At 33.3% G+C, this 26,862-nt stretch overlaps 4 protein-coding genes, 1 long non-coding RNA gene and 1 pseudogene across 5 annotated transcripts; 2 read left to right on the top strand and 4 right to left on the bottom strand.

Moving 5' to 3' along the window:
* Window positions 1–2,103: 2,103 nt before the first annotated feature.
* LOC120280365 lies at window positions 2,104–2,823 on the top strand. Its single transcript, XR_005542326.1, has 2 exons — window positions 2,104–2,216; window positions 2,311–2,823. It is a non-coding gene; the product is annotated as an uncharacterized LOC120280365 (long non-coding RNA).
* LOC120280362 (tetraketide alpha-pyrone reductase 2-like) lies at window positions 2,386–5,476 on the bottom strand. The gene is made up of 5 exons (XM_039287183.1): window positions 5,154–5,476; window positions 4,875–5,063; window positions 4,644–4,806; window positions 3,196–3,391; window positions 2,386–3,112 (listed from the first exon to the last, which is right to left on the bottom strand). Exons 1-5 carry the CDS (start codon window positions 5,436–5,438, stop codon window positions 2,965–2,967), a joined length of 981 nt encoding a protein of 326 aa, XP_039143117.1. The 5' UTR covers window positions 5,439–5,476; the 3' UTR covers window positions 2,386–2,964.
* Window positions 5,477–9,371: 3,895 nt separating this feature from the next.
* Window positions 9,372–9,999, bottom strand: LOC120280863 (MYB-like transcription factor 4). The gene is made up of 2 exons (XM_039287820.1): window positions 9,849–9,999; window positions 9,372–9,742 (listed from the first exon to the last, which is right to left on the bottom strand). The coding sequence occupies exons 1-2, from the start codon at window positions 9,959–9,961 to the stop codon at window positions 9,412–9,414; spliced, it is 444 nt and encodes a 147-aa protein (XP_039143754.1). The 5' UTR covers window positions 9,962–9,999; the 3' UTR covers window positions 9,372–9,411.
* Window positions 10,000–10,524: 525 nt separating this feature from the next.
* Window positions 10,525–13,659, bottom strand: LOC120280110 (uncharacterized lipoprotein syc1174_c-like). The gene is made up of 8 exons (XM_039286848.1): window positions 13,285–13,659; window positions 13,072–13,188; window positions 12,860–12,988; window positions 12,069–12,245; window positions 11,709–11,849; window positions 11,388–11,573; window positions 10,884–10,955; window positions 10,525–10,787 (listed from the first exon to the last, which is right to left on the bottom strand). The coding sequence occupies exons 1-8, from the start codon at window positions 13,642–13,644 to the stop codon at window positions 10,608–10,610; spliced, it is 1,362 nt and encodes a 453-aa protein (XP_039142782.1). The 5' UTR covers window positions 13,645–13,659; the 3' UTR covers window positions 10,525–10,607.
* A 1,370-nt stretch (window positions 13,660–15,029) lies between these two features.
* LOC120280122 (pyridoxal kinase) lies at window positions 15,030–19,789 on the top strand. Its single transcript, XM_039286860.1, has 12 exons — window positions 15,030–15,221; window positions 15,336–15,429; window positions 15,591–15,695; window positions 16,406–16,489; window positions 16,568–16,641; window positions 16,897–16,961; window positions 17,771–17,834; window positions 18,150–18,215; window positions 18,571–18,627; window positions 18,847–18,891; window positions 18,997–19,050; window positions 19,447–19,789. Exons 1-12 carry the CDS (start codon window positions 15,036–15,038, stop codon window positions 19,585–19,587), a joined length of 1,035 nt encoding a protein of 344 aa, XP_039142794.1. The 5' UTR covers window positions 15,030–15,035; the 3' UTR covers window positions 19,588–19,789.
* A 3,081-nt stretch (window positions 19,790–22,870) lies between these two features.
* Window positions 22,871–25,952, bottom strand: LOC120280490 (annotated as a pseudogene).
* Window positions 25,953–26,862: the final 910 nt, after the last annotated feature.

Here is a 26,862-nt window from a genome sequence, read left to right as displayed (position 1 = left end):
AAACTTTCATGGAATTAGAATTCATTTTTTCTATTTAAATTTTAATAAAAAATATTTATTAATATATATTTATAACCGTATCATCAATAAATATTTAGATAAATATTTAAATAATTATTGCATTGAAATTTAACAGTACTGTTTATAACAGTTGATGTGTTATTTATTACAGTTGATGTGCAGATATATATATATATGTTGGGGGTAGGGGTGTAATCGATCGAGTTCGAGCCGAGCAGTAGTGAGCTCGAGCTCGAGCTCGACTGAAAGTTCGGTATTCGATACTCGGCTCGAGCTCGATCGAGTATTTATTTTATAGCTCGAGCTCGACTCGGTACATAAATCGAGCTACTCGAGCTCGCTCGATTAAGCTCGAAAAAGCTGAAAATAACCATAAACATTATGCTTGAGCTCGAGCTCGACTCGTTCTCGAAAGTTTTTCCCCTTGATTTTTATCAAATAAATCTAATATTATATATATATATATATACATACATACTTGATTATGCTCGCGAGCACTCGAGCCAAGTATCATAATACTCGATCTCGGCTCGCTCGACTACTCGAGCTCGAGCTTGGCTCGACTGTGACCGAACCGAGTTTGAGTTTTCACCTAGTCGAGCCCGAGTAGCTTGCGAGTAGAGGTGTATTATTTACACAACTAGTTGGGGGATGGCTAACATGATGAGCCGAAGTCAAGGTTTACCAACTTTGTTTGTCACGTAGTTGGGTGGGATCAATGTGCAGTTGGAGGTTGTTCGGCGGTGCTGCCCTTCACTACTAATTAGTTTATTTATTTAACAATTAATTAATGGGTTTTTTTAACATTATTAATGTATGCAAAATTCTTCATTCTTGTTTGCTACGTCCGGTGTACTAAACTCTAAATTACTCATGCTTTGGTTGAGAATAAAGTCCTATTCACTCATTTAAACAAGTTGGCTTGGGTACTTATTTGAATTTTAAAATAAATATATTTAATAATTAATTTAAAATTTTATTGATATAAGTAAATAGTTACCTTTCTTTACAGAAATAAAATTTTCATATAAAAATATATTTTTTTATTGGTATTACTTAAGTTGAATTTTGGCCAACTAAAATAAAAAGTTACTTTTAATACTATATTTTATCTTTCAATGTTAAACACCCTAACAAAACATTTTTATTATTAATATCTAGTGAGGAATTACTAATAGTTTAACAGTAACTCATCATTAGGTGTTGAAAAGATAGGGTTCAAAACTTTATTCTTACTAGAATAGTATTTTCTCCTTCACAAGGCTATGTATGATATGATGGATTTATTCTTGTAAAGTCTTTAAGCTATTGTACCTACTGCAATTCAATACTTATTTGCCATTCGATGGAACTTGTGAAAATATAAATTTTGGATTGACTTATATGAACAAGAAAGGTTGACAAGTTAGTTACCCAATTTATTTATTTTTCCCAAATAAATAAATAAATAATACAATAAATATTTTATAAATAAATTTATTTAGTTAATATTAAAGGCTTTAAGATTCGCGCAGATTGATAGAAAGATTAATCAGAGAAATCTCAACCATTGATTTCTCATCTATCTATCCACTTATTAGAGAGTGGGTGGGGGCTTTGTTTTCGCTTTAAATGCGGCTCTCTTCTCAAAGATGGCTTCTTTTTGTTCCTCTTTTGGTTGGGCGGGGGGACTGGGAGCGGCGGAGCTGAGATAAATTTTTTAGTAGGTTACTAAACTTTGGTTCATTTTCATTTTGATCACCAAACTTCAATTTGTATCAATTTGGTCACTTAACTTTAATTTGATTTCGTTGGATAATAAATCAATGATTTCAACCCCCAATTGATTACATAGCTGTCTGAAAATTAGAATCAGCCATCCCATGGTACATTATTGAGTCTATTATAAGTGTGCATGTCATCGAAAAAGAGCCACATTATTTATTTGCGAGCCAAAATCTCTTGATTTACTACCCAATGAAATCAAATTAAAGCTGAGTGACCAAATTAATGCAAATTGAAATTCGATGATCAAAGTGACAATGAGCCAAAGTTTAGTGACCTACTAAAAAAATTTACCCGGGGAGCAGAGTAGCGCTGGGACTTATGTCTTCTGGGTTCTCTGAATCCTTCTCTTTCGCTCTCTTCTCTTCCTCTTCTCGTCCCCGCTCGCAAAGAGGATCCGTTTCAGCCTCTATGCCCTTCCATTCCTCATGGTATGCTCTTTTTCCCCTTTTTCTTTGTTCTTTCTTTAGGTCTGGAAATTTCTTTTGTTTTTGAAGATTTTATGTTGATTTTTCATGCATTCAGGGCTGGTTACAGATTAAAATCCTTCGGATTTCTTCATTTTATAGATATCATTTTGAAACCCTAGAAAAAAAAACCTTTTTTTTTTTTGAGGAAAAAAAGGGAGAGAAAAACAAAATGCCAGGTCCGCAGCGGCAGCTGGTGAATCAGAATCGGATGCGGAGGAAGTGGGGAAAAAGTCCGGATCCGAAACTGAGAGCCCGACCCGAATCCGAACGGTAGCTCCGAAAGCTCAGCGTCGTCTTCTCCGACCCCGACGCTACGGATTCATCCAGCGACGAGGATGAACCCGAATACGAAACCCGGAAGTACAAAAATTTCTTGGGTTTAGGGAGTACAAAAATTAGTTAAATTATTATTAATATTATGTCTCAATTTATGTCATAGTGTTTGGTTGTTCGCATTGGCATGTAAGAAATTTCTTGGGTTTTTCCGGGGTTTAAGCACCGTCCAAGAAGTTTTATGAATCTTGTTGGTTTGTTTGTTTAAAGTCAATTCTAAGATTGGTTATTTTAATGACCATATAACAAGTTGATAATTATTTGATAAACATTTTGGCAGGCAATACTTCACAACATTGATGCTTTGTGTCTTCCTTAAAATAAGATGGGTCTTTATTGATTGAAGTAAAACTTTTGACATTAAAAAAAGAAAAGGTTAATGAGTGAGAAACCCTTTGTCTTTGAAGCTCTTAATGCAGTCATGAAACATCTCAGGAATAGTCTTCAATGCTGGAACTCCAAAGTTAATGAGCTTGCTGGAATCCAAGCTATGTGGTTTGTTATCTCCTTGCACAACACTGCACCTGGATATTTATTAATTTCCAATTTCATTAAACAGTTAAATAAGACATTAAAAACATAAATCATATAAATAAATTGCACTGACTTGGTAGGGATTGCATTAGCATAAGAAGGGTACTTGGTCTTGAGCATTTCAAGAATTTCAGACCAATGAGCCACATTGCTTGAACAAACAAGCCTGCCTGTGACTCTGCTATCTTGCATTGCCAACAAGTGACTTCTCACCACATCCTCTATGTGCACAAACCCAACTGTTTTGTTCGGATAGTCATCTCGTTCACCTGATTTTAAAAATTACCATACTATTTATGCCCATGAAATAAATACTTAATTATTACAGTCAAAAAAACTTCCATTAAATTTTTGTTTTTTTATTTTTAATAGAGAGATATAGAGATTTAAATGTAAGTATTTGCCTATGTTCTTACGGAATGTTGAAATTACTCTTACTTCTTTCCAAAAACCTTTGTTCTTTTATAAATATCATAAGAAAATTATAATTATTGAGACCAAATAAATAAATAAAAATATATATATATAAATTTTTGACAAATAAACCATAAATGCCCCCATTTAAATGATTGTCCAAAGGATAAGATATGTACTGCAGGATGCTCCGATGGCTTGTCTACCATGCAACCCTAAATGGATGAAATCACTATTCCCCTAGTTCTCCCGGGAAAAAATTTAAATTCGTGCTTTTTTCCCTTGAAGCTTTTGTCCCATACCATTGAGCTATTTTATGGATCAATTATAACCCAAATAAATAAAATGACTTAACATCTCGTCCCATACCATTGAGCTATTTTATGGATCAATTATAACCCAAATAAATAAAATGACTTAACATCTCTAAAAAGTTCTAATTTTTTTATAGCTTTTTTTAATTATCAGCATTTATACCCAAAACTCTATATTTGAAGCTTCAACACATAAAAATATAATTTCTAAAGTGAAAATTTCTCCGACAATCAACTCTATTATTTACTTTAAAACAAAATATTCTAAAAAATATTATTCCCACTTAAGAATTTATATATTCTTAGTTTCAACAAATTTAATCAACTTTAATTTTAGAACGGTGTTTTGGTGTGGTTTTTTTTTTTTCTATGTTAAGATTATTTTTTTATGTTTATTTTATTTTTATTTTTTTATATATTTTTTATTTTTTTAATAAATTAATATTTTATGTATTATTTTTTTTTAATTTTTAATTTTTTATTAATTTAAAAATATAAACTTAAATCATAAAGTTATTAATTTGATTAAAATATGAAATTATAAATAAAAAAGAAAACAGAAAAATAAGGGAAAAAAATAAATATAAAACAAAAACAAAAAATGAAAACAGAAAAAACGAGGAAAAAAAAAGCAGAAAAGCAAAAAATAAAATAATAACAATAAATAAATAGCCTACAATTATTTGCGCGCCGGTGCTTGAGCAAAAACTAGCGCAGGATTGGAGATATTCTAAAATTATTTTTATTCATAAATATTAAAAAAAAAAAAGGAATCAAAGGGTGAGAGTGAGACCTCTGAGTAGGGCGAGGACCAACAGGAGAGTGCTCGTCGGCTCCGGCGAGATCACCGGCCCAACAACGAAGGCAGGGTTCACCGCCACCAAATCAAACCCTAACTCTTCCGCAAGCCGCCATGCTTCTTTCTCAGCAGTCGTCTTCGCGTACGCATACCACAACTGCGATTCCAACCAAATTCCCCATCAAATCCCTAAAAAAACTCAACAAAAATCAGGAATCAACGCACATTGTTTCGAATACAATGCTCCAGATCGCTCCAGTGCGATTCATTGAGCGGCGACGCGCGAGTGGCGTCCTCAAAGTGGCGGATTGATGAGCACGACGAAGTCAGCACCACTCTCTTCACCGATTTCGCCTTCGCGCAAGATCTCAGCACGTTGATCGTGCCTTTCACAGTCGGATCTACCAAAGTTTCCTACAAATCCATTCTTTCTACTCATTTGAGCATTTCAACAAACACTTGGTGGGCATTAGCATTAGGGTTTCAGATCTCACTCTCTCTTACCTGAATCCTTTCATCGTAGGGAACGAGAACAGGAGAGGCAGCGTGGAAAACACCATCAACACCATCAATGGCTTCATCGAAGCTCCCTTCCACCATTAGATCAGCTTTGAAGAGCTTGAGCCTTTCCTGGGAGCCATGGAAGGTGAAGAGGAAGCTCACCTTGCTCTCATCGGCGGGATCTCGGACTGTTGCCCGGACTTTGTGGCCTTTATCGAGCAAGGCCTTGACAAGGTACGATCCTATCAACCCCGTCCCTCCCGTCACGCAGTACTCCATAGCCTCCATCTCTCTCTCGCTCTTGTTCTCGTGTTTCTCTCAAGCATTTCATCATATAAATAGCATGCATTAAGCTACACATCTACGTATATATGTATTTATACAAAAAATATACATACATATAGTAGTTTGTTATGTATAAATTTTTAATATAAAAATATTTATTAGTGTGTGTATATATATTTCGGGTTTCTCTCAAGCATTTCGTCATATAAATAGCATGCATTAAGCTACACATCGTCATATAAATAGCATGCATTACTACACATCGTCATATAAATAGCATGCATTAAGTTACACATCGTCATATAAATAGCATGCATTAAGCTACACATCTACTACGTATGTGCTTATTTATACAAAAATATACATATGTATAGTAGTTTGTTATGTATAAATTTTTAATATAAAAATATTTATTAGTGTGTGTATATATAGAGCATGCATTAAGATACATATGTATTTATATAAAAATATACATACATATAATTTGTTATATTTAAATCTGTTAATGAACAAAAACAGTCCCGCTGGGAGTTCGGTGATTCTGAAAAAACATCACGACTTTGAGTGATTCTCGAAAAGGTCCCATTTTTTTCTGACTGGTTATTTTTCAGATCTTTCTGACATAAAGGTGATTGATGTTGACATAAAGGTAACTGATGTTAACTGGGTTGACTTTCAGTTTTTAAGCGAAAATACCAAATTTTAAACGGAAAAGTCAAATTTTAAACTCAAATGTGCTACATGTTAAGTTAAACTTATGTGGTTAAGCGAAAAAACCAAATTTTAAACAAAAACCCATAATTTTATGCTGAAAAGTCAAATTTTAAACACAAATGTGCTATATATTAAGTGAAAACTTATGTTGTTAAATAAAAACACGGGGAAACTATATATTTTAAGCAGGGAGTACATGTTGTAAAGTAGAATAAACTAACGAATTGAGCTACATCAATTGAAAAGTAAACTTTAAAAAAAAAGATAAACTATCTGGTAAATTTAAATGTCAGATGGTCAGTCTAGGATGTTTTGAAACTTAGAAGGAGTTATAATTCATTTTCCCTATTTAAATTTTAATAAAAAATATTTATTAACTGTTGATGTGTTGTTTATTACAGTTGATGTGTATATATATATATATATATATATATATGTTGTGGGATGGCTAACATGATGAGCCGAAGTCAGGGTTTACCAACTTTGTTTGTCACGTAGTTTTGTGGGATCAATGTGCAGTTGGAGGTTGGTCGGCGGTGCTGCCCTTCACTACTAATTAGTTTATTTATTTAACAATTAATTAATGGGTTTTCTTAACATTATTAATGTATGCAAAATTCTTCATTCTTGTTTGCTACGTCCGGTGTACTAAACTCTAAATTACACATGCTTTGGTTGAGAATAAAGTCCTATTCACAATTCACTCATTTAAACAAGTTGGCTTGGGTACTTGTTTGAATTTTAAAATAAATATTTTAATAATTAATTTAAAATTTTATTGATATAAGTAAATAGTTACCTTTCTTTACAAAAATAAAATTTTCATATAAAAATATATATTTTTATTGGTATTACTTATGTTGAATTTTGGTCAACTAAAATAAAAAGTTACTTTTAATACTATATTTTATCTTTCAATGCTAAACATCCTAACAAAACATTTTTATTATAAATATCTGGTTAAGAATTACTGATAGTTCAATAGTAACTCATTATAAGGTGTTCAAAAGACAGGGTTCAAAACTTATATTCTTATTAGAATAGTATTTTCTCCTTCACAAGGCTATGTATGATATGATGGATTTATTCCTATAAAGTCTTTAAGCCATTATACCTAGTGCAATTCAATACTTACTTGCCCCTTTGACGAAGCTTGTGAAAATATAAATTTTGGATTGACTTATATGAACAAGAAAGATTGACAAGTTAGTTTTAGAAATCTCGGGAGTGTTTGGTACGTGGGAAATTTCAAACTTTCACATAAATTTTTACCCAGAGAAGGACTTAAGCCAAGCCATGTTGTCCACTTCCATAGCAATTTTACATTGGCATGAGAGTTATATTCCTTTAGAATGTGGGAAAGTGAATCTCTGGAGATGGGGTGGGAGAGTGATATTACCATGGGCTGGGGTGTGAGGTTATAGCAATTTATCCAAAATAATCTCAATCTAGACTTCTTCTAGAAAACTTCATATGGAACACTGGTTGTAACCCTTGGTATTGCCTCCAGCAACATCTGTTTAAAAAAAATAAAAAAAATAAAAAATCATGATTTCTCACCCTCCTTGATCTCTCTATTTGGGTATGTGATTCTTGTTTTCATCCCTTGTATTTCAAATTTATCTCTTACCTCTTCTAATTTGATTAGTGAGTGTTTATTTGGGTTTTTTTATTGATTTTTGTATTATGCTTGAAAAATTAGAGTTATCAACTTATCATGTTTAGATCTGTTTTATCTCATATATTAATTTGGATTATAGCAGTTTGCTCACTAGATAGATTTTATATATACATTTTTAAATCAAGATTTTTGATAAGATAATTTAATATTTTTTGATAGGATTATAGGTAACTTTTAAGATTAATTATGTGCCTTGTTTATAAGCTGTTTTTTTTACTATCATAGAACAAAAAAAAAATGTAGCATAATTCCAAGATGCAAATGGTTTGGATACTATAATAGTATAATATTATCATGCGCTCAGTATGCAAATGTAAAAGAATAAATGCAATGTAAATTGCTAAAATTTCATTAATATAGCAAGTCCAATTAGATGAAACCAAATAATGTAGTAGAAAAAATTGAGATGAAAGATTGTTAACCAAATAATGCAGTTTAGTTTTAAGTTCCATGGACTATTTGTTTTTTCTTGCTTTTGACACACTGGACAAACCACTTTATGCATTTCCCAAATTCCCAACCATATTTTGCAAAGAAGTCGTTCTCACTATTTTTAATATAATATAAGAGTTTATCATACTAGTGCTTGCAATTATGGCGATAATGCTTTGTTCTTTTTCCACTAATAAGTTGGTACATGATTTGAGGCAAGATTATTTTTCACATTATAAAACTTTGAAAAGCTGGAATTAGACTTTATTAAGTTATTTTTATCCAGATGAAGTTTATATAATTGCATTAGGGTTGAGAATATGAAGAGAAAACAAAAAAATACATGGGGGCAGAAAAACAAAGGGGAATTGAAGTTCTTTTTTACACAACTAGAGCTTCATTTTCATTCAAGAAATCATTTTAGGATTAATATTGAAATCAAAACATAAAGATTTCTTTATTCTTTTTATAAGAGATTAATTTTCTGCTTTAAGAAAGTTTTGAGTTTCTTTGCATGCTCAAACCTCCATTACAATATCTTGTCACTATTTATAATAATGGCTTGTGTTCTTGAGATGTACTCTTTTTGGCACAAATTCTTTGTACTGTTGATTCTCTTATTACAACATACTAGATTCATCAATATTATATAGTTTTATTTTTATTTTAGAGTCTCCAAATAAATTCAATTATCATTTATAGTTGGCGTCCTTCTTTCTTTGATTTTAACTTGTTGATGATTGTTTGATTGACTGAGATTATTACCTGCATACAGCTCATAAAATGTGGTGAGGTTGTTGGGATTAATATTTGATCTCCCTTTTTTTCCCAACATATTTCATTTTAAAAGTTTGATCGATCACATGGAAAAAAATTGTAAGAACTTTAATTAGTCCATAGAAATTCTAGATATGCATGAAATATAGATATATATAGTATTGAATTATCTTATATTTTATGGAAAAATGAACAAACTTGCCATTATAATTATTAATCTTAAATGATCTTTAATCAAACCACAAATCATCTAGAAACTAAATTAACTAGACAATGCTCAATACAACTTTCTTAACAGCTATATATATATATATATATATATATATATAAACTTTCAGCATGCAAACCAGTAAACCATAATTGAACATATATCTAAAAAAGCAAGCGAGTTGGAGGAGATGAACATTCATCTTCAACTCCACTGGATGCTTTTGATTCATTAAAACACTGCATAGGCTTGATGCTGAGCTCCAGGTTCAAGTCCGGCAGCACACAAGGAGTTTTCCGCTTGCCATCGGACATCGTATCGTCCTTTTTCCGGCCACTTGAGCTTGAAGCTAGCCTGAGATTTATACTCTGGTTGACATGATGTTTTTCAGGATTGATTCCTAACTTTATGAGCTTCTTCTTCAAGTGTGAGTTCCAGTAGTATTTTATCTCATTATCAGTCCGTCCAGGGATTCTCCCAGCTATCAATGACCACCTTTTTAGAATCACAACAAACCCTAATTATTTATCACCAAAGAACCAAAACCCTAAACATGTGTCTATATATATATATATATATGTATGTATGTGTATGTGTATACCTATTTCCAAGTAATGCATGGAGCTTGATGATGAGATGTTCTTCATCTTCTCCAAAGCTGCATCTCCATTTAAGTCTGCAACTAGGGTTTTGATTATCACAAGGTCTCCTCATTGCAAACTAGGTTTTTTTGAGAGTAAAGTATGGAGATTATGTGAGTTGGTGTGATATTTATAGACAGAGATATTAGAGGGTGAATGGTCACAGTTAAGACTGGCGGTTCAGAGAAGCTAGTTAGTTGTGCATAAACTTTGCAATGGCTGTGTCCATTCAAACATTGTTCAGTTAATTACCACCAGAGAGATAGAGATATAGATAAAGATATATAGATGTATACATTGAGATGGAGCTTGTACGTTGACTGATAGCTTCCAACCCCCATGCACCGCATCCATTGATTCCAACTCCCATGCATGCATGCATCATCATGCATGGCTGGCGGTGAAAATTTGGTGAATTTGGTTCACAGATGTGTATTAGTAGATCAAATTTGAGAATGTTAGTAGTTCAATATGTTAGAATGGTAGCTAGAGAGTTGTGGACTTTTCGAGTTTTTCGGCTCTGCTGCTTCTTTGACTTATGATATCGATCTGTCCTGTTTTCTCCGCTGGTTGTTGGATAAGGATGTCGAACAAATAGTTTTATCAAACAAAAGAATTGAATGAAAATTTCAGAGATTGGCACAAAGCTTGTACAAATTCATTTGTCATTGTCATCGATGTGTGATTGTGCGCGTCTAGAACAAATTACAAGACTAGCACTATGTGCGGTAAAATTGGTGTGGCTCTTGAGAAGGTAAGGAATTTTTAGATACATTGGAAGACGGCGAAGAAAGGCAGTTGATATTATTGACTCCTCCTCGCCGAAGAGATTTTGGATCTATGCCTGCTTTGTGAGCTGCCATTACACCGATCGCTTCCCAGTAGTTTGATACCTGCAGCTGAAATACGACAGTTTTACAGTTAAAAAAAAATTGCTGTTTTATTATCAATAGTAGCAGCGATGAAATATTTTTAGAGTAAAATTGATGTATTACAGCTTCGATCCCGAGTTTTTCAGGCGTATCATCAAGAACCGTTTTGTTCTCCTGAACTACTATCACAAGAGGCTGCATGACAAGTAACAGTACCATTTCATTAGATAGATAACAAGAATGAGAAACATTGATTACAGTAATTGCATTTCATCCTACTGAAACCACTTGCAGGACAATAGAGATTATGTTTTTATTTCTAGTACTTAAATTCTGTCGGCAACTTTTTAGGTTCTTCATGTTGCTCAGATCGTGACTAGTACCTAATCTTAACTAGAGCTCTTTCGGCACAATGTACAAAAACTTACAAGAGTTAATATGAAATTTGAAAATCTGAAAGGATGGAAACACGAAGAAAGACTGATAAATCAAAGATAAATGACGGCCTTTGCAATAAGTGACAGGTTGAGGGATAACTTTCGCTCACAACAATGGTTAAAGATTGTGGCTTGTCAACATTTATCAAATAAATAAATAAACAAAGGATAAAAGATTCAGCAATGCAACCTTTTTTTTCAATCTTTTTGCGAATGCGAGAGCACCGTCCCCTCCACAAGCATTAATAGGTAGAACAACACTGTCAACATCGGTAGCCAATACGCAACCATCATCCAATGATCCATGCTTTATCACTACATATTGTGGTGCAGTACTTAACCCAGCAAGCACACACGGTAGAAATGTATATCCTATCTGTTGAATTAAAAGTTATATAATACCAACGAAATTGATCTTGAATCAAGAAAACTGGTCTTTTGGTGTCTTCATAATTTGCAAAAAACACACAGGCATGAAAGCGATAAAGTTTGAAGGAAAGATTATTCTAACCTCTTCAGCAGCAGATCTTGGGGCCAATGATGATGTTAGAGGAGGAGGCAACATTGCAGGCGCATGAGCGCAAGGGATCTGGAACTCCTTCACAACTAGATGGCTGATAACTGCTTCAACTCCAGCCAATGAATCGACACCCTGCAGGACATCAACATAAAAGTAAGAACCTTGCAATAGATCACATCATCAAAGACTCATGCTAAATTGATCTTATATTTAGCAGCAATCTTTTACTTATTTCATTTGTCTTATGCCGTATAACAAATAGGTTATGTAAATGCTTCTCTGACCGGGAAATTAATAGAATAATTAGTGCATAGCATCACATAAGAGAAGAAACTTAGTGTAGATTAATACCTTCCCTTGTCGATAATCATCCAAGTCACCAACTTCTTCATCCGGGAAGCGTCCCACAACTGCTACTGCATCTACTTGTGCATGATTAACTAGAGATTGCACTGCCCTTAATAATGAATCAGGGCGTTCAATCCTCCCTGTTGATTGACCAGTGATTGGATCAATCCATTTCTCAACCTATACAAATTCACAAAACCTCATAAATTAATTCAACAGGATAATGCAATGGGTAGTATTTCATCTCTTGACCGGTAATTATAAGTTCAATTTTGGTTCCCTTGACAAAAAAGAGATCACTTTGAATCCTTTCAACTTGTTGCCAAACACACACAATTATAACGACTATATCAACAAACAAATAAGTAATTGCCACTTTGTTCAATGAAGAGAATTCGATAAACCACACATATATCTTGACTAAAAATCACTCACACACTAACAAATTGTCACTATGCTAAAGAAGGAGAATATCATTTTCATGCATCAAGATTCACTAGAATTATTTCAACACTGTATAATTGTCACTTTGCCAGATAAGGAGAGAATCATGGCATGCATCTGTCTCACTAAAATCACTTAAGCACTATATCAATCTGTTCAAAAAAGTAGAAAATTCATCAAACCATACATCAATCTACATTAAAATCACTTTAACATTATAAAATTGTCACCTTGTTGATGATGAAGAAGAAGAAAAAGAAGAAGAGTATCATACCATGTATCTAACTTTTCACCAAATTCACATAAATTTGCATTTACATTGCAAATGGACAAATGAAGAAGAAGAGCACCTGCAAAGGACTATCAGTGACAACATATTCCATGACAGGCAACCCTAATGAAGCTCTCATAGCATCTGCAACCTGTAAATGCCTCACCCTGAGCTCTGTTTCCATCCCAGAATCAAGCACCAAGCCCACCTATTCCTCATCCATTTCAAACAAATCCATCAAACCCTAATAAAAAATTCCTCTTTTTTCTCTTCAACATATGATCTGCATACCTTGTTTTGGTGAACTGGTCGGAGAGCCCAGGATCCCTCTGCAAACCTATCAAGAGCGTATCCCTCCACATAGAGTGCATTGGGGATTGGCCAATAGAGCATCGCCGCATTCAGCACCTGGATTCAAACCAAAGATCAAGGGTATCAGCATTGGAAATCCAGAGATGGAGATGAACTCAAGTGCGAAGGGAGAGAGAGAGAGAGAGGGAGCACGTTGGGATGGGAGATAAGACAGTCGGCAACGGAAGCCATGGTGCGAGCCACAGGAAGAGCATCGCCGGCGAAACCACCTATGGTGGCGCCGACGCCGGTTGGGACGATGAGCACCGTGGTATACGGTCGCCGGAGCTGGCGAAGCTTCGGAGAAGATGAAGCGGAAATGGGGAAGAAGGGAAGGCGGGTGCTTGCGATTGGTGATGGAAATGGACGGATGGATTTCGTTGGCCAGTGAGATGGACGGCAGTGATGGATTTCCATTTTGAGAACAAGCCACTGGCTACTGCTTGAGATTCCAATCTCCAATCGAGGAAGGATTGGATGAAACCGGGATACCACGTCGGTGTGGTATCCCATCCAATCAAAGGATGCCACCTCATTACTAAAATATTTTAGTTTGTATTTTTATAAAAATCTAGAAAAAACTTGAAATGTTTGCACACGCACTACAAAACTCCTAGATTTATGCCGGTAGATTTGCAGTTTTGAGATTTCTCTCCTCTCATTTTCAAAAACAAACGCCACCTCATATCTAAAGCATTTCTAACTTCCAATTGGATTGTTGCAAAGGGACGACTGGATTGTTGCCAGGGAAGCATCAAAGAAAGAGACGACCATGAGGAAGAACTCTCAAACCAAGTACAAACATTATATAATAAAATATAAATAAATTATATTTAGATGGTGAATAACATTGGTGAATGATTGTAATTAGAAATTATTACTAATACAAGGAGATTTTTATTATTTTACAAATTATCTTGCACACAATATGTTTGTTAAAATGCCAACTATAGAAGTTATTAGAATTATGGTTTTCTAGAAGGAAGAAGATGAAGAAACAAACAAAGAAGATGAGAGTGAGCTCTTGGGAGAAATAATTTTCTTTCATTTTGGCGGGCCAAAAAAGCTGATAAATAAACTTTTCAAGCATGAATGTAGGAGGAGGAGTTTTGTAACTGCATGCAAACATTTCAAGTTTTTTACTAATTTGGAAACCTAATATATTTTAGCGATGAGGTGGCATCCTTTGATTGGATGGGATACCGACATGGTATCCCGGTTTCATCCAATCCTTCCTCTCTCTCTCCAATCCCGGTTTTTTATCCCCTTTTTTTTGTTTTCAATAAATAATTTTAAAAAAAAAATAAACTATGATTAAAATATTTTAGATATATATAGTCAAGTTTGAGAATTCAACCAACACCACCAAACACAACTTATTCTATTTATTAATTGCTACCCTTCTTTGCACTTGTCTCCTCCCTCTAACCTTTATATTGCTTAAATGCTAATGAAGTGGAGTTAAATTTTACCAATGATAATGAAAATATGAACTCACAACCATTTATACAACTATTTATATGTTGGGAAAACTATTTTTTTCATGGTCTATCTATTTTTTTTAATAAATATTTTATTATTTGATAAATTGACGATAAACAACTTATGCATTGTGCTCGAGAGATTTTAAACTCAAGAACTCTCAAAACACAAGCAAGGTAAAGATCCACCAGTTTCTAAAAATTTTTATTATTTCTCTTTTTGTTTTTCATCGGCAATAAGAAGATTTTCTAAAATAAAAATATTTATTTCAAATAATTTTTTAAATATATTCATTAAAAAAAAAGTCATATTTCAATTATTATAATAATAATAATTATTATAATAATTATAAAGTGGGGTCCACATTGACTTCAAACGCAACGGCCACATGGTCTTCATGTTAACCTAACGATTTCTCTCACATGCCAAGCCGCCTTGTCATCCCCAAGCTCTCCTTCTTTTCTCCGCTTCTTCGCCGTTCCGACCCCTTCTTCTCCAGCCCATCATCATCATCTTCATCATCATCCATGGCGCCCCCGCCGATCCTCGCCCTCGCTCTCCCTTCCGAGACCGGCCGAGTCCTCAGCATCCAGTCCCACACCGTCCAGGTCCCCTAAAAATCCCAGCTTTTTTGCGCTTTTCTTTGGGATTTTGCACGCAAGGTGTTTGTTTTATTGATTCTTCGGATTTTTCAATGTGGGATTGGTGGTTGTGAATTCTAGGGATACGTTGGCAACAAGTCCGCGGTGTTTCCTTTGCAGCTTCTTGGCTATGATGTGGATCCGATCAATTCAGTGCAGTTCTCTAATCATACAGGCAAGATGCTTTATATAATTCCCTCGCAAGGGCCTTTGAATTCGGTGCGTTTTCACCATTGAATGTACAAGCGCTTGGCTGGGTGAATGACTTATTTGTTCTTAATCTATTCATTGATGTTTTTTGGTCTAAAAAGATGATTTTTTTTTCCTGATTTGCAGGATATCCAAGTTTTAAGGGGCAGGTTCTGGATGGGAAGCAATTGTGGGATCTGATTGAAGGCCTTGCTGGGAATGATTTATTATACTACACTCACTTGCTAACTGGTGAGCCGTCGTGTCATTCTTTTTGCTGTTGTTAGATCAAAACGATGCCATAATGGATGTTGTAGAATAACTTCACAAGGGCCTGCATTTTCCCGGAAGTTTGCTTTTTTTAATTTTCTCTTGGAAGACCATATGTTGAATAAATTATTTTAAGTGACTATTATGTTTTTGTATACTTCGAATTAATTGATATGATTCATGAGCATAGACTACAAACGATCTCAATTATTCTTCTATAATTGAATTAAAAAGCTTAAGATGGACAAATTTCTGTACCTTTTAACTATTGATAATACACTTGTAAATGGGTGGGGATGTACATCCAAGGACATTGACAGTTGGGCCAGAAAAATATTGCCATGTTCGTCTGTCTGTAAGTGGTTTCAACTCTAGGGTCTGCATTTGGCATGTGAAGAGTACCCTATTTGTGATAAATCTTTTGTTCTATGCCACCGAATATATAATTTTGCATCATGTGTTGTGCTGTAAGCCTGATATTACTGTCAAGAAAGTTATCTTGTGATGCATGTAATAAGCTTCTGCACATCAACTATTGTTTGAATTCTTTACCTTGGAAGTCACTGGAGTCATATACACAGTTTTCACCTTGCAGTGATTATAGATTTGGATGTATGTGAGGAACACCATTCTCTATCTCATTGTTATTGTCTTTGTTCGTAGTTTGATTCTCGTATTTTGTTGTGTTTCAGGTTATATTGGGTCAGTTTCATTTTTAAATACTGTTTTACAAGTTGTAGAAAGACTGCGTTCTATCAATCCTGGGCTCATATACGGTAATTATGTTGCTATGCCATTATACTTTGTACTTTTTGTTTTTTATCACTGCCATTAATTGTTTTTCCCTTATTCAGTTTGTGACCCAGTCATGGGTGATGAAGGAAAGCTATATGTTCCTCCAGAGCTAGTATCAGTATACCGTGAGAAGGTAAACATATTACATCATGATTTTTTTTGTTCCTCAAGTTGCCTTCAAATCACTTAATTGACACATATACTTTTTTTTAATGTACTAATGCTTAGGTTGTAGATTAAATATTTGAGCATGTGATGCATAATTGACTGCTGCATACACTTTGGTGGAAAAAAGCCAGCAATCAATATGTCGATATCGTGCATAATGAGTTAGGTCAGGCAAAATGTTTGGTGCCTAAATTTTCCATGTTGACTTTCTAAATTTCAGGTTGTTCCAGTGGCTTCAATGCTTACTCCAAACCAATTTGAGGCTGAACAGTTGACAGGATTGAAGTAATTCTATTGCGTTACGTTTTTGCTTTTCGTTGTTAAGATTTATTTCATTTTCTGCATGCCTTTTATTAGGGAAGAAAAATATTGTTCATATAATGGACCTGTGGATCTTAAACTTTGGTCAAATGCTGTGGTCAATTCTATGGGCAAGTAATTTAATACAATTTATTTGGTCATACACCATCATATCCAATGAACCAATAGGTTTTATAATATGGTTCTTTGAATATGTATCTCAGTTTTTTTCCATGTTGATAACTTGTATTACACTGCCTGTGATTGATGCTGTACATGCTCCTATTGTGGAAGGACATATAAACGTTATGTTAAAATGAGTTTATGTTAGTTTAGTTAACATTATCCTAGTTCTAGTTAATATAGTTAGTTTGATGTTTTGTTAGTTTGTTCTTATCTTATCCAGGCTAATTAGTGCCTATCTAGAGTTTAGAGTTGAAGTGTGGCATAAGAATTTATTTTTTTTATACAAGAAATAGAGCATAAAGCTTGATCTTACCTCTCTACTTGTCGTGGGAACTGTTTGATTTTTACTGAAACGTCTCTTATTTGTTTGTTGTTTTCTCTATTATTTTTTATTGTTTACACTTATCTTGCCATGTAGATGTAGGTGTAATTTTGATGCTTAGAAGTTGTTTATCTATTTAATTTTTGTTGTAACCTGTTAAATAAATCATTTCACATGTTAACTGTAGAGACTCCTTTCCATTTCATCCATTTTTGTTCTTTCTTTGCATATTGTCCAGCACTTGTAGAAATATCTGTGCTGAAAGAAATCACTTAATGTGTTGTAGAATCACTTCTGAAAGAGATGGCTTGGAAGCATGCAATATTCTTCATGCAGCTGGACCAAAGAAGGTTTGTCACATTTGGTATTTGTGCTTGTCAATGTTATTAGAAGTTGCAGGATTTATCCACCGAAATGCTAGATTTCATTGGTTCATTCCAATGTTTGGATTATATTGAAATTTTTAGCATGATTTTTGACCCTTTTTAACTAATAAATATTGTCACCGGCCTTAAGAAGTACTTCTCTTGCTGAGACAAATTTAGGTAGGAGATGTGCTTGGAATAGACATAATCCTGATTTTTACAGCCATTTTCAATTTGAGCTTCTGGTCTACTGTTTGTTTATATTGTTTCTTCTTAATCTTGGATATGTTTTCACCTCAGGTGGTAATAACCAGTTTGCATTTGAATGGAACTCTTCTTCTTATTGGCAGCCATCAGAAAGAAAAGGTAATACATTTTTTTTCACATCTGTATTAGGATACCTTTTATGAGCTGCATAAATTTGGAATCTCCACATCCCCATTCAACTTGATTAAAAGAATAGATGCAGTCATTTTGATAAAAATAATCACAGTTCAGGAAACTGTAAAAGTTCTGTTATAATTTTAAACCACAAGAAGTCAGTTTGTCTATGGGCTTCTCTGCTTCATTATGCTTATAATATGAAGAAGCCTTTTTTTTTTTAATAACTTTAATATGACTTGGGTTCTTAGCCTTGTAGTTTATTTTGATCATATTGCTATTATTAATTTATCCATAGGTTAGCCTTGTTTAATTCATACTAAGGGCATTTTTCCTGCAGGATCATCCACCTGAACAATTTAAGATAGCAATACCCAAGATTCCCACATATTTCACGGTACGTGTTGCAGTATAAGTAGCAGAACTATGCCACCTCTTTTTTCATTTTGTTCCCTAAATGTTTTCATTAATTAAAAAAAGTCTCATCTTGATCTTGTTTTATGTCAAAAGAGAGAAAACTAATATGTCGACATCCTTAGTTTCGAACTCATGCTGTCAAATAACATCCTGTATTCTTTTGGTGTTTATGGATCTTGAGTGCGGCTAAAACATGCAGGGAACCGGGGATTTAACGACTGCACTTTTACTAGGATGGAGCAATGTAAGGCCACCGGATTCTATAACCAGCTTAAATTCATCAGTTTCACCAATAAATTGATTTTTCCCAAACAACTAGAATCTTAACATCATACTTCTGTTTTACCAGAAATACCCTGATAACCTTGAGATAGCATCAGAGCTTGCAGTATCAAGTTTGCAGGTATCTTCATTTGATCTGTTTTAATGCCTTATTTAATTTGTCTATTACTTTTGCATATCTTGGTTATTGATGTCTTTCTTTCTCATGTTAACCATTCCTCGAACTGATTTATGAATAGTATATTGAACCAGAAAAAAAAAAAATTCGGTAGTTTACATTTGGAAACTAGAGTAGTTTGGCAAAAGCATAAAAACTTCTCATGATCGTTACATTGAGTTTTTATCGATTAGACACATGTTTATCACAAGGCTCTTTCTTTCTTTTTTCCCTTAGGAACTGTCATTTTGGTCCTCGCATGGCAAGGAAACACCGTTACTTTTATAAATTGCTTCAGTTGATTCTTTCGATATAATAAGGCATTACTGATATGCCGATTTTTATTATCTCATTTTACAGGCTTTACTACAAAGAACTGTGTCTGACTATTTAAAAGCCGGGTTTGATCCGCAAACAAGTAGTTTAGAGATTCGATTAATCCAGAGCCAAGATGACATCAAGAATCCACAAATCAAATACAAAGCCGAAAAATTCCTTTGAAGAATCAGTTGAAACTTGATTGCAGAAATTACCTGTCTAGTAAGCACAGAAGTGTTAATCTCATCATCTTGTTCTTCATAATCATTTATTTCAGTTTATCCTTTTTGGAGAAGAAAAACTAAAAGCTCATGTGATGATTCAAGTTTGTGTAAAATTGTATTTATTTTGAGACTATAGTAATAAAAGTATTGCATTAATATTCTTCTTCTGATCCTATTAACATTTTCTCTTTTCGAGCATGGCTAATATTTCTATTTAGAAAATCTGGAAAGCATTGACATATAAAAAGGAACAAAATGAATGGACTTAGACATATAATAAACCATTACCGATGTTTGTGGCCGGAGCTTCAGTGGTTTGTCTCTCATGATGGCATTATCTTAATGATCCATTATCTGCATTTCCAAATACACTAGTGACAAAAATTCCACAAATAAAGTCAAGACATACAAAGTCATTGACCAAAAAATTCATACCCAATGATAGTCATCAGGTAAGGGTTTGCATAAATCTTGGCGGAATAAGTGGGAGAAAAATTTGTATATATATGGGCACTGAGAACATCTGCACATAACTATTACTCACACTTTTAGAAATATGCTCTCACCTATGATTCGAACTCTGATCATTTAATCGTTAGTAACAGGTTTTTAGTATAGGTATAAATTAAAATTCTGTGTTGCTGAATTAAAGCATATCGATTGAATGATTAATATTTTGTCCATGTATAGGCTCCTCAATAACTCCTTAACTGTGTATGTGCTTTTAATAAAATAAATAAAGAAAGAAATAAGTCATTGGTAATATATATATAATATATACTCTTGTAACCTACAACTATCAAAGCATTAAATTAAATTATAATAAAGACTCACCACTCGGCACAACTTGTCCACAAAGAAAAAGAAGGCCAAATCCAGATACATCCACCCAAGTGCACTCAAGAGTGTGGGATACAACCATGCTCACTTTCTTGGCTCTTTCCTCTTCTCCAATTTATATATAAATGCGCACATAGTTAAAGAGTGAATATTATTGGTTTGTTTATTTTTATTTTATCTAAATGGAAAGTCTGAAAGTTGAAATTAAATGAATAAGTAATGATCACATTGTAATAAAAAAAACTTAAAACCTTGTAAGATGCAAAGCAACTTGAGTTGCACCAAGCATGGTGCAAGTAGGCTTTTCATAAACCAGTAATGAAGAAAACAATATTTTTTTAACGAATATATAATTTACATAAATGCTAAAAGTGTTTTGTTTTTAATAATGTAAAATTAAATTTTTGACTTTTTTTCTTGGTTTCAAGATAAATAAATAATAACAACTTCAATAACAAGATTTATGAGTTTCACCTCCATTATTAAATTAATAATGAATTATTATTGTAGCAACAACAAGATTTTAAATGAAATTTAAGTATCTGAGATTCTGACATGTCATTTGTATATATATATATATATATATATATATTAATATGCCATATAAATTAATATTTATATTTTTTTCAAACATTATTATAGTTTTTGTAATAAAAAGGTAAGTATTTGATTCTCCTCTTGAGTTAAAAGCAAGTTAAAGGTTCTGGCTTTTCTGTATTTCTCTAAAAGTACAAAAACTTCTATTATATTTTTAAATTTGAATGATAAGAGACCATAATTTACGGTTTAGATTTTTATTAAATCATTAATTGCTTAGCTTGTAATTTATATACGTATATTTGATGAATAATAATAATAATAATAATAACAATAACAATAATAACAACGATATACTTATAATGAGACTCTATTAGAGGTTTCAGTAATATAAGTAATGGTGATAGTTATAAATTTTTTCTTAAATATCACCGACATCATCATTCTGTGCACAGCCATTGGGCAGAAAATATATAAAATTTCCACAAAAAATTCTAGCAATCATGCATAGGTTTACTAGAAAACATTAAATTAAGTGTTTCAAGATTTTACTCAAAATAATTTTAAAAATATATCCAAAATATAATTTTGGGGGAAAAATTTACTTCCTTGTAAAATGATCTTTCAAGCATCATTACATTCATTGATACATACAAACGTTCACAGATTCATAATGTCTATATATATAGAGAGCTTCAACCTTCTACGAAAGTTCACAAATTCATAATCTGTAAACGTTGCTGTGGGCCGTCAGTTAACTATTGATTACACCTCACTGTAGCACAGTAATGAACACTGTGCTCACCTACGAACGTCCGCAGATAAGGCTAGTGGTAGAAGCACCCCCTCCTTTTTACTTTTCTCTCTCTCATTTTTATTTTTAGTTTTTTTAAAATATCAATTCTTTTTCTAAACTAATACTATAGTCTATAATATAATATTTTTTTTAAAAAAAAATATTTACAAAAACTTTATTATTTGACCTATTAGTTTATCTAGTAGAAATTTTTTTTCCAAAAATCTATTATTTATCCCCTTTGTTTTTTTTATAAATTAATTTATACAATATAAAAATTATATTTTTAAAAACTTTTGTTAAAATTTTTTATTTGACACTGGCTTTTGTAACTATGATATAACACATAAAAATATTTTTTTAAAAATATTTTCAAAAATTTATTGTTTTTTTTTTTGTTTTTTTACTTGGTCAATCTTAAAAAAAATTATAACTGTCTTTATAATTTTTATAGCCCTCATTGTTTTTATTATTATTTTTTTGTTAAATTGGATGGATCGAACAGTAATGACATGTCATTTGACCAATCTACAATATAATATAATATATATATATATTGATTTTTTTATACGGAACATTTAAAATTTATTTTTAATTCTTTGAATCAAACACCACCTTCATATTCCTCCTAGTTCCGCCACTATATATATATATATATATATTGATTCGTCTCTACATCATACAAGCACTTAAATAAATAATATATATATTTTTTTTAATATCATGGCAAAACACAACAAAAAAAATTGCGTTTTAACCTATAATAATAAACCATTTGTATAATCATACACAGTAAATGAGTTTTATTTTTATTTATTTTATTTTTCCACGAATGCATTAAAAATGGAGAACGTACAAAAACTAAAACGACTTTTTACATAAATAACAAAAAAATTACACCATTAACATTTTTGAAATAAACACCATTAACATTTCATAATATAATTTATTTTCCAAATATAACCAAAGAAAGTTAAAGTTAAACAACAGAATGATTATAATTTAAATAAAATACCCCAAAATACTAATCACACAACAATAGATGATAATTAATCTCATATTTGGAGTTTCAGATGGCTCTCATCGTGGCATTGTCCTCATGGTCCACTATCTGCATTTTTAAATATATTAGTGACAAAAAATTTTATAAATAAAGTGACTCATATAATTTTTATATTCTACAAATTAGATCATATAATAAGGATTAGATCATCATCATATGAAAAGGATTATACTCTAGCGCGGCACACCACCTCCAGAGAGAAATTAATAGACAACCAAATCCAGGTAATAACAAAACAATGCATAATAAATATAATTACATAGAGGATAACTTTTTAGAGATGTAAAATTTAATTTTGAATTTTCTTCCCACTGTCCAAATAAATCCTTTTTTTTTTTTTTTTGGATTTCACCTTCACAATTAAATGAATTTTTTTATCACGAAAGTAAAGAACGTTATATATATATATATATCTAAATCATATTTACGGATTAAAAAAATGATTGTTTAATTGATTTAAATTTTTAATAAATCATTTAATTTATTATATAGGTATATTGGGAAAAAAAAGGAAACTTACGTGACAGTGGTAAAGGTAACCCGGTTCAGCGGTGGCATCGAACGGGTACGTTGTATTCCCCGGTCCAAGTAACTCGAACCGAACCAACATCGTGGTCATGAACCCTGGCTTAACCTTGAACACGTTCTTCCAACCCCTCTCATGCTCGACCACCATATCCCTCTTCCCAACCGCATGATCATCCACGTGGCACTTGATCGCATCGTTCAACCTCGTCATGCAATCCTTAAACTTCTCCAGCTCCAAAATCTCGCGTTGTTCCAGCGCTGCTAAGTGTGCCAAGTGTATGTGCAGCGGGTGATTGTCACCCGTTAGATTGATCACGTACCAGATCTCAGACGTCCCTGACTTCGGCGTCTCCGTCACCGGCTCTTCGAATGCCTTCCCGTTGAGATAGAGATGAGTCGGTTGGTCACTCGGGCTTGTGTACTCGTACATCGTGATGTATCGCGTTTTCACAGCGCTTTGCATCGAGGGTTTGGGGAAAACAAATAGTTGCATCGGGATCCGTGACGGATCAGAAGATCTCTGCCGTTCGATCACGAACTTCATCACCTTGCCACTGGTCTCATCGACTGGGTTGCCGGAAGGGAAAGGGTACGGCGCGTCGTTAAGTAGGATCGCTGAGTCAGTCGGCGAGTCGGAGAAGTCAACGATGACATCGGCGATCTCGGATGGGGCGAGGAGGAAGCCAGTGGTCTTAACGGGTTTGGAGAGGTAAGTGGAGTCGGATCCGATATGGAAGAAGGGGAGAGCGTTGGAGAAGAAGAAGCGGAAGAAGCGAGCGTTGCTGGCATTGAGGATTCGGAAGCGGTAGCGGCGGCGCTGGACGTGGAGACGAGGCCAGACCTTGCCGTTGACGATGATGGTGTCGCCAAAGTACTCGGGTTGCCATTGAGGGTGGATCGAAGGGTTGTTTCCGGTGGAGTTCAAGTAGATGGAACCGTCGACGCGGAATTTGCGATCGAAGACCATGAGGTTGAGATCGAAGGGGAAGGAAGGGAGGGAAAGGGGTGATCTCGAGGGAGGGATCACGGAGGATGTAGGCGCCGAGGAGGCCGGTGAGGAGGTTGACGCGGGTGAGGCCCATGGCGTGGTCGTGGTACCAGAGATTGCCGGGGGATTGGACATTGGGGGTACGAGGAGGTCGGAGAAGACCAGGTTGGGCCGGTGGAGCGGAAGCCGGAGGTGAACCAGGAGTTGGCGTTGCCGTCGGAGAAAGGAGGGTGGACGCCGCCGTGGAGATGGACGACGGTGGGGACGCCGGTGCCGGAGGAGGGCATGGCGTTGGGGATGGTGGGATCCCATGAGAGGATATGGTGGGAAGGGAGGTGGTTTTCCCATGTGACGTCAGTGTGGACCCCATGGAGAGCTTCTATAATGGGGCCCGGTACGGTCGCTGATTCCTTTGAGAGACCGTACGCGAAGACACGTGTCGCTGGGATATCTCTGTGGAATTTCTGATAAATATAAAAGGTATTTTAATTTCTTTCTTTTTCAAAGCTTTTATAAAAATTAAGGATTGAATAATAAATATGATGATTTTTTAGAATTTTTTTATAAATTCAAAAGTTTTTTTATTACACCGGACAATGATGTTGGTGTCATTTTCTTTTTTTAAATATAGACTTTAATAAAAGTGAATAAATCATCAATTTATTAAAAAATAAAAATAAAAGAGTGCAATAGAGAAAAAAAACAACTAACAATAAAAAACTGAAAGTAAATAACATTATTGGTAAATATAGACAAATGATGATAGAATGAGAAACTTCTCAATTTTTGAGAATGATATGAAATATTAACTACTGATCATTATTGAAATAGAATTATTTGATAGTATTATAATTTATACAAAAAATTATTAATATTTTAGTGTAAAACTAATATATTGTTTTTGTAAATAATTCCACAGTGCAATCATATTTAGTGTGTCTTTCTTAACACTATTATAATTCCACTTTAATATCATATTGCATGTTAAAATTATAAAACATTAATAAACTTAATTGATGTAACACCATAATTATTCTGTATAATCAACAATCAAGATCATTTTTTTTAATAAATAAATAAATAAAAATTTTATTAAAAAAAAATTGGGATGTGTACACGTGTGAAATTAATATATTATAGTTCAAACCTTTCAAACATAATGAAAAATAATAAATAGGTGCTTGCTGCTAATTTATAAAAAAAAATTAATATATTAACACAATTATGCCGCATGAGTTTTAAAATTTGATTCCGTAGCAATATGAAAATTAACACTCTATGCAAGAAATTCAGTAATTAAAGAGGAAGATGTAGAAAAAGACGTACCCAGAACTTGTCGAACATGCCGATGGTGAGGTGACCGGGGAGAATCGCGCGGTCTCTAATGCTAAATCCCTGTACTTTGGGCATGACTGGGAGGTCGTCGACGAACATCTCAAGCAGGGAAGCATTTAAGAGCTTATTATCAATAGCCGAAGAGCTTCTCATTGTCATTAATAAGGACATCAAGAAGATAATTAGAAGCTTCTCCATGGCTCTGGGTTTTACCCAAATTAAGTAGAGGATAAGAGAGGGAGAATGGAAGGGACGTAGAGAAGTGGAAGCCCTCAAGGGGTTTATATAGGCGTTCCGTGTAGTTGAGAAAGCGTTAATGGGAAATCATCCACTGTTTACCTGACTTTCCAAACCCTAAAAAATAGTGAAATTTAATTATATACCTAACATGCAATCCCCCTCCGCCTAACTAAATTTGACATTCAAGTATATATGTATTCGTTTTAATAATTTTAATTTATTATTGAAATATTTTTATTATTTTGATATGTTAGAATAGTTTAAATTTTGATTGATACTCGATAATAAAAAAAGCTTCTGGTACTATTTTTTTAACCGAGGATATCTCTTAAATTAAAATTTTAGTTCTATAGAACTGTTATTAGACCAATTATAATATATATGTAAGAACATTTTCTGGTTAAAAACAACAAAGATGACCTTGGTTAAATTGAGAATACTGAGATGGATGCCAAATACTAAAAAAAAATTTAAAATAAATTTATCCGAAACAAATTAGAAATGATACCAAGTTAAGAGAAAACTATTTAAAACAATATGGACATGTCTTGAAATTACTTGTAGATGTTACATAAAGAGGGTAAAAAAACTTCAGGGATAGGATTTTATAAAAAAATTGAGATAAACAAAAAAGCATCTAGAAGAAACTTTACTTGATTTATCTTATTTTTTAATTTTTTTTTTATAAAACAAATTGAATGGGGAAAAATTTATATAGTTGATTTCAAATAATTAGGACTAACAACTTATTTAGTCGTATACAATGGAAATGGTTTTTGAATTTTTTTAATAAATAATTAAAACTAACGACTTATTTAGTCGTATACAATGGAAATGATTTTTGAATTTTTTAATAGTTATTAAAGAAATATATTTATTTTACATAGGTACAAATATGATTTTCTGT

This window comes from Dioscorea cayenensis, chromosome 17 (genome assembly GCF_009730915.1).
Source record: "Dioscorea cayenensis subsp. rotundata cultivar TDr96_F1 chromosome 17, TDr96_F1_v2_PseudoChromosome.rev07_lg8_w22 25.fasta, whole genome shotgun sequence".
In the NCBI taxonomy this organism is placed as follows: domain Eukaryota; kingdom Viridiplantae; phylum Streptophyta; class Magnoliopsida; order Dioscoreales; family Dioscoreaceae; genus Dioscorea; species Dioscorea cayenensis.
This window is presented reverse-complemented; position numbering and strand designations above follow the sequence as displayed.